The 15,000-nt window shown below is 43.1% G+C and overlaps 3 protein-coding genes across 6 annotated transcripts in view; all 3 read left to right on the top strand.

Moving 5' to 3' along the window:
- Nucleotides 1-902, top strand: part of crmp1 (collapsin response mediator protein 1) — an 11,358-nt gene extending 10,456 nt beyond the window's left edge. For all 3 annotated transcript variants that reach the window (XM_030787941.1, XM_030787942.1, XM_030787943.1), the window contains 2 exons: nt 1-115; nt 811-902. The exon at nt 1-115 is cut by the window's left edge and continues 51 nt beyond it. In XM_030787941.1, coding sequence (XP_030643801.1) covers nt 1-115; nt 811-902 — 207 coding nt within the window. The remainder of the gene's footprint in view (nt 116-810) is intronic.
- A 3,738-nt stretch (nt 903-4,640) lies between these two features.
- LOC115823865 (D(1) dopamine receptor) lies at nt 4,641-5,876 on the top strand. Its single transcript, XM_030787888.1, has one exon. The coding sequence runs from the start codon at nt 4,641-4,643 to the stop codon at nt 5,874-5,876; it is 1,236 nt and encodes a 411-aa protein (XP_030643748.1).
- Nucleotides 5,877-9,472: 3,596 nt separating this feature from the next.
- Nucleotides 9,473-15,000, top strand: part of fip1l1b (FIP1 like 1b (S. cerevisiae)) — a 14,936-nt gene continuing 9,408 nt past the window's right edge. For both annotated transcript variants that reach the window (XM_030787950.1, XM_030787949.1), the window contains exons 1-7: nt 9,473-9,702; nt 10,458-10,515; nt 11,044-11,101; nt 12,277-12,380; nt 12,465-12,529; nt 12,757-12,867; nt 13,104-13,234. In XM_030787950.1, coding sequence (XP_030643810.1) covers nt 9,624-9,702; nt 10,458-10,515; nt 11,044-11,101; nt 12,277-12,380; nt 12,465-12,529; nt 12,757-12,867; nt 13,104-13,234 — 606 coding nt within the window. In that variant the 5' untranslated portion in view covers nt 9,473-9,623. The remainder of the gene's footprint in view (nt 9,703-10,457; nt 10,516-11,043; nt 11,102-12,276; nt 12,381-12,464; nt 12,530-12,756; nt 12,868-13,103; nt 13,235-15,000) is intronic.

The raw sequence follows: 15,000 nt of genomic DNA, 5'->3' as shown, positions 1-15,000 counted from the left end.
GATGTCCCAGCCACTCCAAAATACATCACCCCTGCCCCTTCTGCCAAAACTTCGCCCACCTCTCACCAGCCTCCACCAATCAGAAACCTCCACCAGTCCAACTTCAGCCTATCAGGTACAGTTTATCAGCCCAGACAAAAGGCTGAGCTCATGACACCAGTTATCAGAGATATACATATAACTTTTAATGACAATGGGAAAATGTAAATGTAATTCCTTCATTCTCAGCATTACAATAAAGTAAACATGTATTTCATAGTGTTTAACTCAGCTATACTGTATAGGGCTGCCAGCACAGAAAACAGTGGAGCAGCCGTAGAATACACTGAGTGCCTCACTGTGATCACTGATTTTAAATGTGCGAGTTCTATTGCTCACTGTGATCACTGATTTTAAATGTGCGAGTTGTTTTGCTCACTGTGATCACTGATTTTAAATGTGCGAGTTCTATTGCTCACTGTGATCACTGATTTTAAATGTGCGAGTTGTATTGCTCACTGTGATCACTGATTTTAAATGTGCGAGTTGTATTGCTCACTGTGATCACTGATTTTAAATGTGCGAGTTGTATTGCTCACTGTGATCACTGATTTTAAATGTGCGAGTTCTATTGCTCACTGTGATCACTGATTTTAAATGTGCGAGTTCTATTGCTCACTGTGATCACTGATTTTAAATGTGCGAGTTCTATTGCTCACTGTGATCACTGATTTTAAATGTGCGAGTTCTATTGCTCACTGTGATCACTGATTTTAAATGTGCGAGTTCTATTGCTCACTGTGCTGACTACATCCTCTCATTCTTCATCAGGGGCACAAATTGATGACAATGTTCCGCGGCGCTCAGGACACCGTATTGTAGCACCCCCTGGTGGACGCTCCAATATTACCAGCCTAGGCTGAGCTCCTATGTTTGTGTTTGTGTATGCGTGTGTGTGTGTGTGTGTGTGTGTGTGTGTGTGTGTGTGTGTGTGTGTGTGTGCGCGTGTGTGTTTGTGTGTGTAGTCTATATATTCCCAGTATTTCATTCATGTGTTGCCACAATCTAACCAGTATCCGCACAACTGTTAAACTTTTGTGTAACTCTTTCGTTGGAAACAGTTAAAAAATCCTGATATGTCTGTTCCTCAATAGAATATAGAACTAAATGTTTTATTTATTTATTTTTTATTGGTCGGCGTGAGATAGTCTTTGCACATTGTCTATTTAAACCAGTTTGCTGGTGCTCCACACTTCAAAAGAGGCAGTTGCATTAACCATTCTAAATAATCCAGAATAAGTGTATGTGCTCATTCAGAACACACTGTAGGTTGAAACACTGCATGTGTGAATCTAGAAACAAGATCTCATACTCTCACTGAGCAGCATAACTGCCTTGGCCCTGTTTCTTCTGTCCTGTTGCTGGTCTGCTCATTAAACAGTGCTCCCCCTTGTGGACAGCTCCAGAACTGAACAGACTTACAGTAACATTAGAAGCAGTGAGTGAACGGAGTGCCTCTGAGAGTTAATCTTGGATGAAACTTGCACAGACTTAGTCTTACTGATTCAAAAGCTGTCCTCAGGGGAATCTTATCATGTGGTCTATTTTAGAATGTCATTGTTCCTGCAGTATCAGTCTGACTGTCTGGAGAACGTGATGATTATGCATTATTCCTGCAGTATCAGTCTGACTGTCCGGAGAACATGATGATTATGTGCACTCATTTGTAGATGCTGATGTTATTCACTCCTGGGTAGTTATTACAGTGGTGTGCTTTTGACACTGTTGGATATGTTGTACACTCTAACTTGTTTTCCCACTGATATGAAAGTTTAATTGTATGTTAACTAACAGACATTTGTTACCCTAGATTGATCACACTTTGCTAAATACCAGCATCTGCAATTACTGTTAGAAGCACAGTGTTTATATGTCACGTTTCTGACCGTCGCGCAGTCTGCTCTGCTGCGCGGTCAACGTTCCACACATTCCAGTATCCCAGCAGCCCAGTTCATGTGTGTAAGTAGATTTTAGGGAAGATGAGACATGCAACTTCCTGTCATTTAGAGCTTCCTTACTGTCCTTTTCCCCTGAAACCCGTGTGATTTTTGATTTTATATTGTATTTTTAGTGTTTAAGAAAAAACGTTTTAATGCTGATGTGTGGAATTCACTGCTATCCACTGTTGAGTTTACTTCTGGTAAAATAAAACTCACATTGCTGTTGTGAAACAAAGTGTAAAAATAATGACAAATAAATAATAATGAAGTGTGTTAAACACCAGGGAGCTGAATGCTGATTTACATATAATTCCTGTTGTCCTACCTGTGAATTAGCAATGTTTCAGTATGAGTCTAACCCCTAATGACACTGTGAGATTGTGGTGAGTAAGGAAGAGCTAGAGTTAAACAGTTTCCCTATTCAGTATAGTACAATATTTCTCTATTCTACATCAGCCCCTGCTCGGACACATTTAATTAATATGTAGAATCAGTTAATGAGCTAATTAGTTAAGCATTGAGCCCTGAGTAATGAAGCTTCCTTCACTGTCAGTCCTACCCATTGTATTCATTCTCCCAGTGCTGCCCCAACTCACTTCACACCACCATCAGTACCCTAACCACCCAACACTAGAGAACCAACTAAAAACTACTCTTATTTTCTCAGTAACCTAGCCACTTATCATCAACAACCTAAAATTACCCTCAGCACAACAGGTGGTGTGTGAGTGAGGGTGAGGTGGTGTGATGTTGAATGAGTGAGTGAGGGTGAGGTGATGTGATGCTGAGTGAGTGTGTGAGTGAGGGTGAGGTGGTGTGATGTTGAATGTGTGAGTGAGGGTGAGGTGGTGTGATGTTGAGTGAGTGAGTGAGGGTGAGGTGGTGTGATGTTGAATGTGTGAGTGAGGGTGAGGTGGTGTGATGTTGAATGTGTGAGTGAGGGTGAGGTGGTGTGATGTTGAGTGAGTGAGTGAGGGTGAGGTGGTGTGATGTTGAATGTGTGAGTGAGGGTGAGTTGGTGTGATGTTGAATGTGTGAGTGAGGGTGAGGTGGTGTGATGCTGAGTGAGTGTGTGAGTGAGGGTGAGGTGGTGTGATGTTGAATGTGTGAGTGAGGGTGAGGTGGTGTGATGTTGAGTGAGTGAGTGAGGGTGAGGTGGTGTGATGTTGAATGTGTGAGTGAGGGTGAGGTGGTGTGATGTTGAATGTGTGAGTGAGGGTGAGGTGGTGTGATGTTGAGTGAGTGAGTGAGGGTGAGGTGGTGTGATGTTGAGTGAGTGAGTGAGTGAGTGAGTGAGTGAGTGAGTGGGGGTGAGGTGGTGTGATGTTGAGTGAGTGAGGGTGAGGTGGTGTGATGCTGAGTGAGTGAGTGAGTGAGTGAGTGAGTGAGTGGGTGAGTGAGTGAGTGAGTGAGGGTGAGGTGGTGTGATGTTGAGTGAGTGAGAGTGAGGTGGTGTGATGTTGAGTGAGTGAGAGTGAGGTGGTGTGATGCTGAGTGAGTGAGGGTGAGGTGGTGTGATGTTGAATGAGTGAGGGTGAGGTGGTGTGATGTTGAATGAGTGAGGGTGAGGTGGTGTGATGTTGAATGAGTGAGGGTGAGGTGGTGTGATGTTGAATGAGTGAGTATTGAGAGAAAGTACAAAGCAGTGAAAGAGAACCTGTGGAGAGAACTGGGAGAATGCATGGAGGGTTGAATGTATGTTTCTAACTGTCTTATATCCAACTTGTTAAAAAAAAAGCACACAAGAAAAATATGTCGTTTTTACACAGTAATTACTGAAAGTGCTGTAAAATTCACAGAAAAAAAGAGGAACACAGTAGGTTTTCAGTTTGATATACATACATCTTAACCATGTGTAAGATAAACAAGTCTCTGTGTAGCACCACTTAGTTGATTCTGTATGACTAGAGGAGGCACAGTAGGTCTGAGCTTCCTCTAGCAGTAAGGAATCAACTTAATTAAATTTTAATTGAAATTATTTATTCATCAGAGCAAATTTGAGCTCAAACTATTCAACTATTCAGCAAAATGTTGACTTGACAGTACCTCCATTTGGTGGGTGATGAGAGACAGGTGAAAATTTGAAGCATATGAACAGAAGGGAGGACAAAGACAGGGGAATGGACGTTTGATGCTTGGAGAGAGAGAGTCAGATTTGGGCAGAAAGTGTTAAGTGAGTGTTGAAGAACACCAAATACATTTTGAACAGGCAGACGAAAAAGGACAGCAGAGATATTTAACAATGAAGATTTCAGCACTATGGGCAGCACCAAGCCAAAAATAAATGCGGATTTGTTTGAAGCGTGCGGTCATACGAGGGTTTTCAGGGGAAACGCAGAAACTGTGCGTTCTATTCCAGTAAGGATTTCCACCTGGTGCACGTGGTTTCTGAATTAGCTGCAGCCACAGCCTGACAACACACGCGAGGTCGAACGCAGTTGAGTGTTCAGACCTTCTATTTCTGAGTTCACTTGTCCCGAACAGGACTTGGAGAGCCATGCCGACAGTTGCAAGTATCGAAAGAGGGGGAAGCAGTTTAAGGGCATTAGTATTAGTCATTTTTTAAGGCTGTAGCTATTTTCCATGTGAACGTGACATCCGAAGTATGCTATGATTTTTGGTCATTTTTGGACAGTCATTACAATAGCCTTCAAACTAACCATGTTCAAGACCAACCTATCTGTGACAGACTCTGTGAGTGACCGGGACTGGTCCCCAGCTCGCGTCTTGTCAGGGTGCCTTCTGTTTTTACTCATATTGTGGACTTTGCTTGGAAACTTTACGGTGTGTGCCGCCGTTCTGTGTTACCGGCATTTGAGAGCAAAAGTCACCAACATTTTCATTGTTTCACTTGCTCTATCGGACCTTTTGGTGGCCGCTTTGGTAATGCCATGGAAAGCAGTGACCGAAGTAGCAGGTCACTGGCCATTCGGCACTTTCTGTGACATCTGGGTGGCTTTTGACATCATGTGCTCTACGACCTCCATACTGAATCTATGCGTCATCAGCGTGGACCGTTACTGGGCTATCTCGAGTCCCTTCACTTACGAGAGGAAAATGAACAAAAAAGTGGCATTCGTGATGGTCAGCATGACGTGGACCGTGTCCGTGGTTATTTCATTTATTCCTATACAGCTGAACTGGCATCGTGAGGATTTGGGGGCACTTGTGTACAGAAATTCAAGCACAATGGAGAACTGCGACTCGAGTCTCAGCCGAGCATATGCCATATCGTCGTCCCTGATCAGCTTCTACATCCCTGTGGCTATCATGCTGGTAACCTACACGCGCATCTATCGCATAGCCCAGGCGCAAATTAGAAAAATATCATCACTGGAGCGCGCTGCTGAACACGCGGAGAACTGCCGGGTGGGTGCGTTCGAGTGCCACCTTCACAGGGAGCTGAGTGCGCCCATCAGAAAAGAGACCAAACTCCTGAAAACGCTGGCCGTAATTATAGGAGTGTTTGTGTGCTGTTGGCTTCCCTTCTTCGTTCTGAATTGTGCTGTCCCATTCTGCCAGAGACCTGGCTCTAACAGACCGGTCTGCGTCAGCGAGACGACTTTCGATGTGTTCGTATGGCTCGGATGGTGCAACTCCTCTCTTAATCCTATCATCTACGCATGCAACGTTGACTTTAGGGACGCGTTCGCTCGTCTTCTGGGTTGCAGCGGGATCTGCGTAATCCGACCTGTTGGAATTCACAGAAATGAGCACGCCTCCAATAACCAGGACAGTTCTGTCAACACACTGATTGGGGTTGCCTATACCAGCATTCCCGCCGAGGTGGACGAAGTGGACGAAGAAACTAACAGTCAACCAGAAGGACCACACGAGCCTCTTAGAGAAAGTCTAACCGAGCCGCTGTGCAATGTGGAGGAGTGCGGAGACGAGTGAACTTTCACAAAATCTCAGCTCTTTATAGTCTATCATATGTTTCACTCCACACTTATTCTCACTAGGAATTCACTGAGTAATATAACTCACACATCTGTACGGGTATCGTGTAACAGCGATGTTATGTGTTATTTCGCATTATTTACAGTAGATCGTATTGAATGTACCATGTCAAGTGCTGAAATAATACCAAATCGGTAACTCTTTCTGCACGGGGCCACTTAAGGTACAGGCACCAGGGGTGTTGTGAATGCTTTCCAAAAAACGCCCATTAGCCCTGCTCTTTCGCCCGAGCGCTCTAACGTAAGTCGACCTTCATAAATAATTGGTTGGTCTCAGTCCTTCCTTCAAGAAGAAAACACGAAGATAACCTTCCTGTGTCCCTCACTGTTAGTGGTATGGGTACAGAATGCACAAAGATGAGTCGGATGCTTAGACATATGGAGCACTCATATGCAGTAGCCTACTAGTTGTATTGCAAGTATGAGAAGGTCGTCGCACTCTGCGCCCAGGCTGAACAAACGAGAGTGACACCTTTACTTGGAGAGGTACAAAGTAGAAGCGACGAAACGTGTCTAAAACTGGCGATTATCAGCCTATACAAAACAAAATCGTCAGAGACGGCGGCTATGAGATTACAAGTGTTAAAAAGGCGTTTCAAGGGGGTTCTTGTGGTGCTTTGTTCGATGCAACGATTTCCAGCTTCGTTCTGTGTACGGATGACATAAGTCGCTTTCTTTGTTTCCTGTTCATATTCAGGACGAATCCTTGTGGGTTCCACACAAGTAACTCGTCTTACTTATTCACGCTGAGAGATTTCAGTTGCTCCTGAGCCGTGAATTAAATATGGGAAGAAACATAACCAGTCCTCCGGTTAGAAAAATCATACATAAATGAAAACACATTTTCAGCATAAAGAACCTCACGAATAAGTTCAGGACTGTTACAGAATTGAGACATTTAATGGAACTCAAATATTTAAATGACACACGCGACAATGTCGTTTCAGTGTGGGTCAGTTGAGATAAGATGGGCTGAGTCCTCAGATTTAACAAATAATTATGGGTGCACTTATTCTCATTATTAACAGTACTCAAAGCTCATATGTCAACCTCTGAGACAATAAATATGACAAGTGTGATGGTGGTGTTAGGGGCTGAACCTGGCAATACTTTAATTTACAATTATTTTTGTAGATCTGAAGCCAGCTGCACACTCCAGTGATATTCTTCTAATTTGTGCCTGGGCACCTGGATTTGAAGGAACTGTTATTTTTGCCTTTTCAACTGACAAATACTTCCACCATACTGTTATGGGTTCTTTTGTATAAATTAATTTCACATGTTGTTGGACCCATATGTGTGTGGGTTTTTTTATTTGTTTGTTTTGTTTTGTTTTTAACTGAGAACATGTTGCAATTTGGTAATGTATGTCTGCATGTGTCAATGTTGTGTGTCTGACATAACATAGTAGCGGTGTGAAACACACACCATGCTAACCCATACACATTCCCAGACTGCTGTCATCTGTCAAAGACATTAGGCTGTACAGGGAGCCAGGGTAGCTTTAGGATTATGTCAACAGACCAAACCAAGACCCTCTGTGATAAAACAAAGCTAAACTGTACAGCATCTGCATGGCTTGACAATATACTAGTCATAGGAAGTTTTAGAGGGAAGTTTAAATAATGCTTTCATTGTAATGGATTTAAACAAAAATTTGAACTGCTTCCAAATAAAAGTGTCTAACCTCACAAACTAAGAATAGTATCAGGCAACCAGTTATTTGGATCAAAACCTGGTGATCACTAGCACAAAACTGTGTACAACTTTCAAATTTTCTGTACAATACCCTCACTTGAGGAGAGGGGCTTATGGACCGCCCAGACACTGCAGTACCTCCACATCTATGATCTCACTGTGATATAGCTATTAGGCTGTGGTTTCACTGTGATCTCACTGTGATATAGCTATTAGGCTGTGGTTTCACTGTGATCTCACTGTGATATAGCTATTAGGCTGTGATTTCACTGTGATATAAGGATGAAGGTGTTATTTCACTGTGATATAACTATGAGACTATGATTTCACTGTGATCTCACTGCTATATAACGATGACACTGTGATTTCACTGTGATTTCACTGTGATACAATGCCTGGCCAAAAAAAAAGTCACACACTCTGTAGCTTTGATTACGGCGTACATTCGCCATGGCATTGTTTTGACAAAACCCAAACAGCGACTTTTGTTTTGGCCGGTATATAAATACGTCTGTGATTTCACTGTGGTCCCACTCTGATATAACTATGAGGCTGTGATCTCGCTGTGATGTAACTGCGCGGGGTATAAATATAATATGATATGAAAGAGTGGGGCTATGATTTCTCTGAGGGGCAACCACAGCCAGTGCACCTATTCGCTATAGTTTTCTGTCATTTTTGTTTGAAGCAGATTAACTGGTAACCTGACTGGTAAACTGGTGCCATCAGTCTTCATGTTGGATGTTTTAATCAATTTAGTAAGTGAAGTTAGTAATTTAGTAAGTTAGTCCTCGACCTGGAAGGGGCCAGGGACAGTTTTTCTGGGACTGTAAATCTCCCTGAGAAGCTGGATTCAGTGACCAGGGACGAACCAGCTTCAGATTCATCAGTGATGCCATTTTCTTTTCAAATTCATTCTGGGTGTGAGAGACTTGCCTGCTAACACACACACACACACACACACACACACACACACACACACACACACAATCCTGTTACGTTTGTAGAGTTCCCTGTTACCTTAGAAAGAATTATGTTGGCATTAGAAAATGTATCAATCTTTTTACACTTACAAATGAAAGTATAAAAAACTGTTTACTGTACAGAACACTGCCTTGGCTAGTTTTTAAGTAAGAGATTTTGCCTTGATAGTGAAGATCTGTCTGTTAATTTGATTTGTTCTTTCTATTATTATTATTATTATCATCATCATCATCATCATCATCATCATCATCATCATTTTTTAGCAGTATAGTGTTCCTGTTATTAGATATTGTAGCCTTAATATCCTATCACAAAAGAAATGTGTAATTTTACTGGAGACGTTCCCTGGCAGCTCTTACTGAAAACAACTGCCGCCTGTCTCCCTCCATTAATAAATCCAAGACAGTTATGGATCAAAGTAGTGTAATTTTACCTTTTGTCTGTCAATACGTATCACAGTAATCTTTGGAAAGTGTTCGACTGATTGCAAGATTTGGTTTGCTTTAATATTAAATATTTAAATATTTAATATTATAGCCCCAATGATGCTAAGATTTCCTTATCAATAAATAGATAACATTAGCATCATTACACCGTACATAAAACGGTGAAGGAGAGTGTTTGCGAACCATTCTGATGTTCATTTAATGTGAGCTGATCTCATTCTAAGTCTTAATGAGAGAGAGAGAGAGAGAGAGAGAGAGAGAGTGATCCAGATTTCATTGTCTTCGTCGCACACGGCACAGTATATATTTAAAGACTTTTATTATGATCGCACTGATCCGGAAGTCATTGCACGAGGTCAGCGAAATGCCAACTTCCTATTGATCCGAGGAAGTGTGGAGTGGGAACGGTTCCCGTCTCTCGCTACAATCCGTGTTAAAATATCTTTCTGCGTATTTCTTGATTTTCTCGCAGTGATACCTAGGCCATTTCAAACTTAAGCGGGCCAAGCTGAAAAACGTGTTATTGTTCTGTGACGCACTTTTGTGCTCCCGCTAAAATGTCTGCAGAAGAGACGGACAAAGCAGCCGCGACTGATGCTACTGCGGGAGACGAGGAAGAAGAATGGCTTTATGGGGGTTAGTGCAAGCACTTACCGTATGCTTCACCAATTTTTAAAACGAACGGTTTCACTCATTCGTTCAAGTTTATTATATGCCTGTGTAAGATTGTTTTCTCTGTGTGCATATTTGCGCTAGTAGTCACACATAATGGCATATATGCGAGGGCCGCTCTCTGTTGTTGCTCTAGGGTTTTGGTTGTTAAGTGTTTTTCTTAATAATTTAACAGTTCACTCTCTATTCATGACCAATTTATACTGCACTGTTTAGGTCACCTTACAATCTGTGATCCGTTGTCAGTATTTTTATTTAAAGACCTCCGTGCCTGCATTGGGCTTTGTATTGCTCTTGTCGTTCTCGCTTGTGAGTCAACAGCATTCATTTGGGGGAGGAACACGCATCAGGTATCTCAGCAGCCCAAGGTTATGTTGCAGGGGAGGGCAGCGCTGCTTGTTAACCAACAGTATTGCCTCAGTAGAGTTCATATGTTGTGTATTTTATGAAACGACAGCACATTATCGCGACTCCTTACTTTATTCAGCAACTTGTCGTCGAGACATGGAAAAGCAGTGGCAAAAGTCCGCGACAGTGCTCCTCAACGTGGCCTTATTTCTCCTCAGCACTTAACAACTTGTGAACGCTTACCAAAGTCCACCCGGGCATGCCTGTGCCCCACGGTGTGGAATGTAGGCTGTTGACATTGATGTGGTCTTTAACTTGAATTACTACAATTTATATTCACCCTGGGCCTTTCAATTATTCTGTCAATGCAGATGAAAGTGAAAATAAAGACAATGAAGAGGAGGAAGCAAAGTTAACTGCCGCTATCAGGTGAGCAAATTCTAACCTTAAGGCAAAATCTCACCCCAACTGGACCGGCCAATCACAAAAAATCTCACCCCAACTGGACTGGCCAATCATACGAATTCCAAAAGGTCCCCTCTGGTATTTCTGCCTGACACATGCTTAAACATATCATTAAACAAGTGTCTATTCAAACACTTTGAGATTACAAGTTAAGTACTGTTATAATGCTGAAATAAGGATTTCTTGAATAATTTTTTTGTTCCTGAGAAAACAGAGCACTATCCTGCTTCACTGCTGGCTTAAGTATTCATAGCTTTTAACTGGAAGATGCTCCATCAGTTTGGGCTTCTCCCACTGCTCACCCTGGACTGTGACATGGCCGCGCTGTGAAAAGCAGACAGGTCCATTTTATACTGGTGCAGCAATGATGCGGCTGTTGGATTTTTGCCTGAATGTTCCTTTAATTAAGTATTGTAGTTCTATGACTCTTATTACGGAAAACGTTGTAGTTGGTCTGAAGGTTATTGATTAAAGTGAAATGTTTCTGTGCAGTGCCCTGCCTTCTCTACCAGTCCCAGAGGAGACCACCGGCAACGGAGTGACCAGTCAGGTAAGAGATGAGTCACTCTGACTGATTAGTGACCAGTCAGGTAAGAGATGAGTCACTCTGACTGATTAGTGACCAGTCAGGTAAGAGATGAGTCACTCTGACTGATTAGTGACCAGTCAGGTAAGAGATGAGTCACTCTGACTGATTAGTGACCAGTCAGGTAAGAGATGAGTCACTCTGACTGATTAGTGACCAGTCAGGCAAGAGATGAGTCACTCTGACTGATTAGTGACCAGTCAGGTAAGAGATGAGTCACTCTGACTGATTAGTGACCAGTCAGGTAAGAGATGAGTCACTCTGACTGATTAGTGACCAGTCAGGTAAGAGATGAGTCACTCTGACTGATTAGTGACCAGTCAGGTAAGAGATGAGTCACTCTGACTGATTAGTGACCAGTCAGGTAAGAGATGAGTCACTCTGACTGATTAGTGACCAGTCAGGTAAGAGATGAGTCACTCTGACTGATTAGTGACCAGTCAGGTACGAGATGAGTCACTCTGACTGATTAGTGACCAGTCAGGTAAGAGATGAGTCACTCTGACTGATTAGTGACCAGTCAGGTAAGAGATGAGTCACTCTGACTGATTAGTGACCAGTCAGGTAAGAGATGAGTCACTCTGACTGATTAGTGACCAGTCAGGTAAGAGATGAGTCACTCTGACTGATTAGTGACCAGTCAGGTAAGAGATGAGTCACTCTGACTGATTAGTGACCAGTCAGGTAAGAGATGAGTCACTCTGACTGATTAGTGACCAGTCAGGTAAGAGATGAGTCACTCTGACTGATTAGTGACCAGTCAGGTAAGAGATGAGTCACTCTGACTGATTAGTGACCAGTCAGGTAAGAGATGAGTCACTCTGACTGATTAGTGACCAGTCAGGTAAGAGATGAGTCACTCTGACTGATTAGTGACCAGTCAGGTACGAGATGAGTCACTCTGACTGATTAGTGACCAGTCAGGTACGAGATGAATCACTCTGACTGATTAAGTGACCGGTCAGGTAAGAGATGAACCACTGGCTTATGAGTGAACAGGTCTGAGAGAAGCATCGTTTTTAAAGTTTCTGTTTTCTAAGCTGAACTGGAGGGCCACACTAGTGTGAGAAGCATTTGGACATTGGTTTAGTGTTCACAGCCTTTCAGTGACATTTTTCGGTAACTGTTTTCTTATGCAGGACACGCCAGGGGATGATGAAGACAGCGAGAGTGATAGTGATGATGACGACGATGATGTTCGCGTCACCATCGGCGACATTAAGACAGGGGCTCCTCAGTACACGTGAGTCTCACTAACAGACTGGAGCTGTTCTCTTTGTCCCAGACTGTACTCTCACAAAAACGGTCGTTTTGTTTTGTCTTGTAGTGCCTACGGGGCAGCCCCTGTTAACCTGAACATTAAGAGTGCCGGGAGCAGACCATATGGAGCAGGTGAGAAGGCCTGTCTGCAAAGCCACAGTCGGAGGAGTCTGTCCTCACGCAAGGCTACCTTATATCGTAATTAATAACCATCCTGCCCTGGGATATCATTTCATATGCAAGATACATTAGATCTGTTATACAAAGTACAGTACAGGTAGAATTTGAAATCATGTGCTGAAGGTTTTACAGTGTTTTTGCAAACAAGGCTATTTGTCTCTGTTCATCTGTGTGTTCAGTAGGAACCAAGGTGAAGGGGGTTGATTTGGATGCCCCTGGTAACATTAATGGAGTGCCTGTGTTGGAGGTGGATATGGAATCTTTTGAGGAGAAACCCTGGAGAAAACCTGGTATGAGATCATTTCTTTGTTTATGGGACTCAGTGTATTCAGTGTCCTGGGCTTTTTATCGGAGTGCAGGGAATGCAGAAAGATGGTGGTTTTCACTTGATTTTTGTAAAGAGTCGGTTTTAGAAGTCAGCCTGGCTCACTATGAAAACATGCAGCAGAATGAAGTTACAGAGAGATTTTCTCACAAAGGCCTGTGGATGTTTGTTTTTGCCTGTTTTTGTTGCGTCTGTGTAAAGGTGCGGACCTCTCTGACTACTTTAACTATGGCTTTAATGAGGAGACGTGGAAAGCCTACTGTGAGAAACAGAAGAGACTACGCATGGGGCTGGACATCATCAACATCGGGTCCACAACCAGCAAAATCACTGTAAATAGCACCCTCACCTTCTCTCTCTCTCTCTCTCTCTCTCTCTCTCTCACTCTCTCTCTCTCTCTGTCTCTCTCTCTCTCTCAACCAGCAAAATCACTGTAAATAACACCCTCACCTTCTCTCTCTCTCTCTGTCTCTCTCTCTCAATCAGCAAAATCACTGTAAATAACACCCTCACCTTCTCTCTCTCTCTCTCTCTCTCTCTCTCTCTCTCTCTCTCTCTCTCTCTCTCAACCAGCAAAATCACTGTAAATAACACCCTCACCTTCTCTCTCTCTCTCTCTCTCTCTCTCTCTCTCTCTCTCTCTCAACCAGCAAAATCACTGTAAATAACACCCTCACCTTCTCTCTCTCTCTCTCTCTCTCTCTCTCTCTCTCTCTCTCAACCAGCAAAATCACTGTAAATAACACCCTCACCTTCTCTCTCTCTCTCTCTCTCTCTCTCTCTCTCTCAACCAGCAAAATCACTGTAAATAACACCCTCACCTTCTCTCTCTCTCTCTCTCTCTCTCTCAACCAGCAAAATCACTGTAAATAACACCCTCACCTTCTCTCTCTCTCTCTCTCTCTCTCTCTCTCTCTCTCTCTGTCTCTCTCAACCCAGCAAAATCACTGTAAATAACACCCTCACCTTCTCTCTCTCTCTCTCTCTGTCTCTCTCAACCCAGCAAAATCACTGTAAATAACACCCTCACCTTCTCTCTCTCTCTCTCTCTCTCAACCAGCAAAATCACTGTAAATAACACCCTCACCTTCTCTCTCTCTTTCTCTCTCTCTCTCTCTCTCTCTCTCACTCTCTCTCTCTCTCTCTCTCAACCAGCAAAATCACTGTAAATAACACCCTCACCTTCTCTCTCTCTCTCTCTCTCTCTCTCTCTCTCTCTCAACCAGCAAAATCACTGTAAATAACACCCTCACCTTCTCTCTCTCTCTCTCTCTCTCTCTCAACCAGCAAAATCACTGTAAATAACACCCTCACCTTCTCTCTCTCTCTCTCTCTCTCTCTCTCTCTCTCTCTCAACCCAGCAAAATCACTGTAAATAACACCCTCACCTTCTCTCTCTCTTTCTCTCTCTCTCTCAACCCAGCAAAATCACTGTAAATAACACCCTCACCTTCTCTCTCTCTCTCTCTCTCTCTCTCAACCAGCAAAATCACTGTAAATAACACCCTCACCTTCTCTCTCTCTCTCTGTCTCTCTCTCTCTCTCAACCAGCAAAATCACTGTAAATAACACCCTCACCTTCTCTCTCTCTCTCTCTCTCTCTCTCTCACTCTCTCTCTCTCTCTCTCTCTCTCTCAACCAGCAAAATCACTGTAAATAACACCCTCACCTTCTCTCTCTCTCTCTCTCTCTCTCTCTCTCTCTCTCTCAACCAGCAAAATCACTGTAAATAACACCCTCACCTTCTCTCTCTCTCTCTCTCTCTCTCTCTCTCTCTCTCAACCAGCAAAATCACTGTAAATAACACCCTCACCTTCTCTCTCTCTCTCTCTCTCTCTCTCTCTCTCTCTCAACCAGCAAAATCACTGTAAATAACACCCTCACCTTCTCTCTCTCTCTCTCTCTCAACCAGCAAAATCACTGTAAATAACACCCTCACCTTCTCTCTCTCTCTCTCTCTCTCTCTCTCTCTCAACCAGCAAAATCACTGTAAATAACACCCTCACCTTCTCTCTCTCTCTCTCTCTCTCTGTCTCTCTCAACCCAGCAAAATCACTGTAAATAACACCCTCACCTTCTCTCTCTCTCTCTCTCTCTC

This window comes from Chanos chanos, chromosome 11 (assembly GCF_902362185.1).
Source record: "Chanos chanos chromosome 11, fChaCha1.1, whole genome shotgun sequence".
NCBI classification, from domain to species: Eukaryota; Metazoa; Chordata; class Actinopteri; order Gonorynchiformes; family Chanidae; genus Chanos; species Chanos chanos.
The sequence above is the reverse complement of the archived record's forward strand: the minus strand, read 5'-3'. Positions and strand labels throughout refer to the sequence as shown.

What these genes read in the sequence shown, in the direction of transcription:
- LOC115823865 (XM_030787888.1), top strand. Translation starts at nt 4,641, where the DNA reads ATGTTCAAGACCAACCTATCTGTGACAGACTCTGTGAGTGACCGGGAC.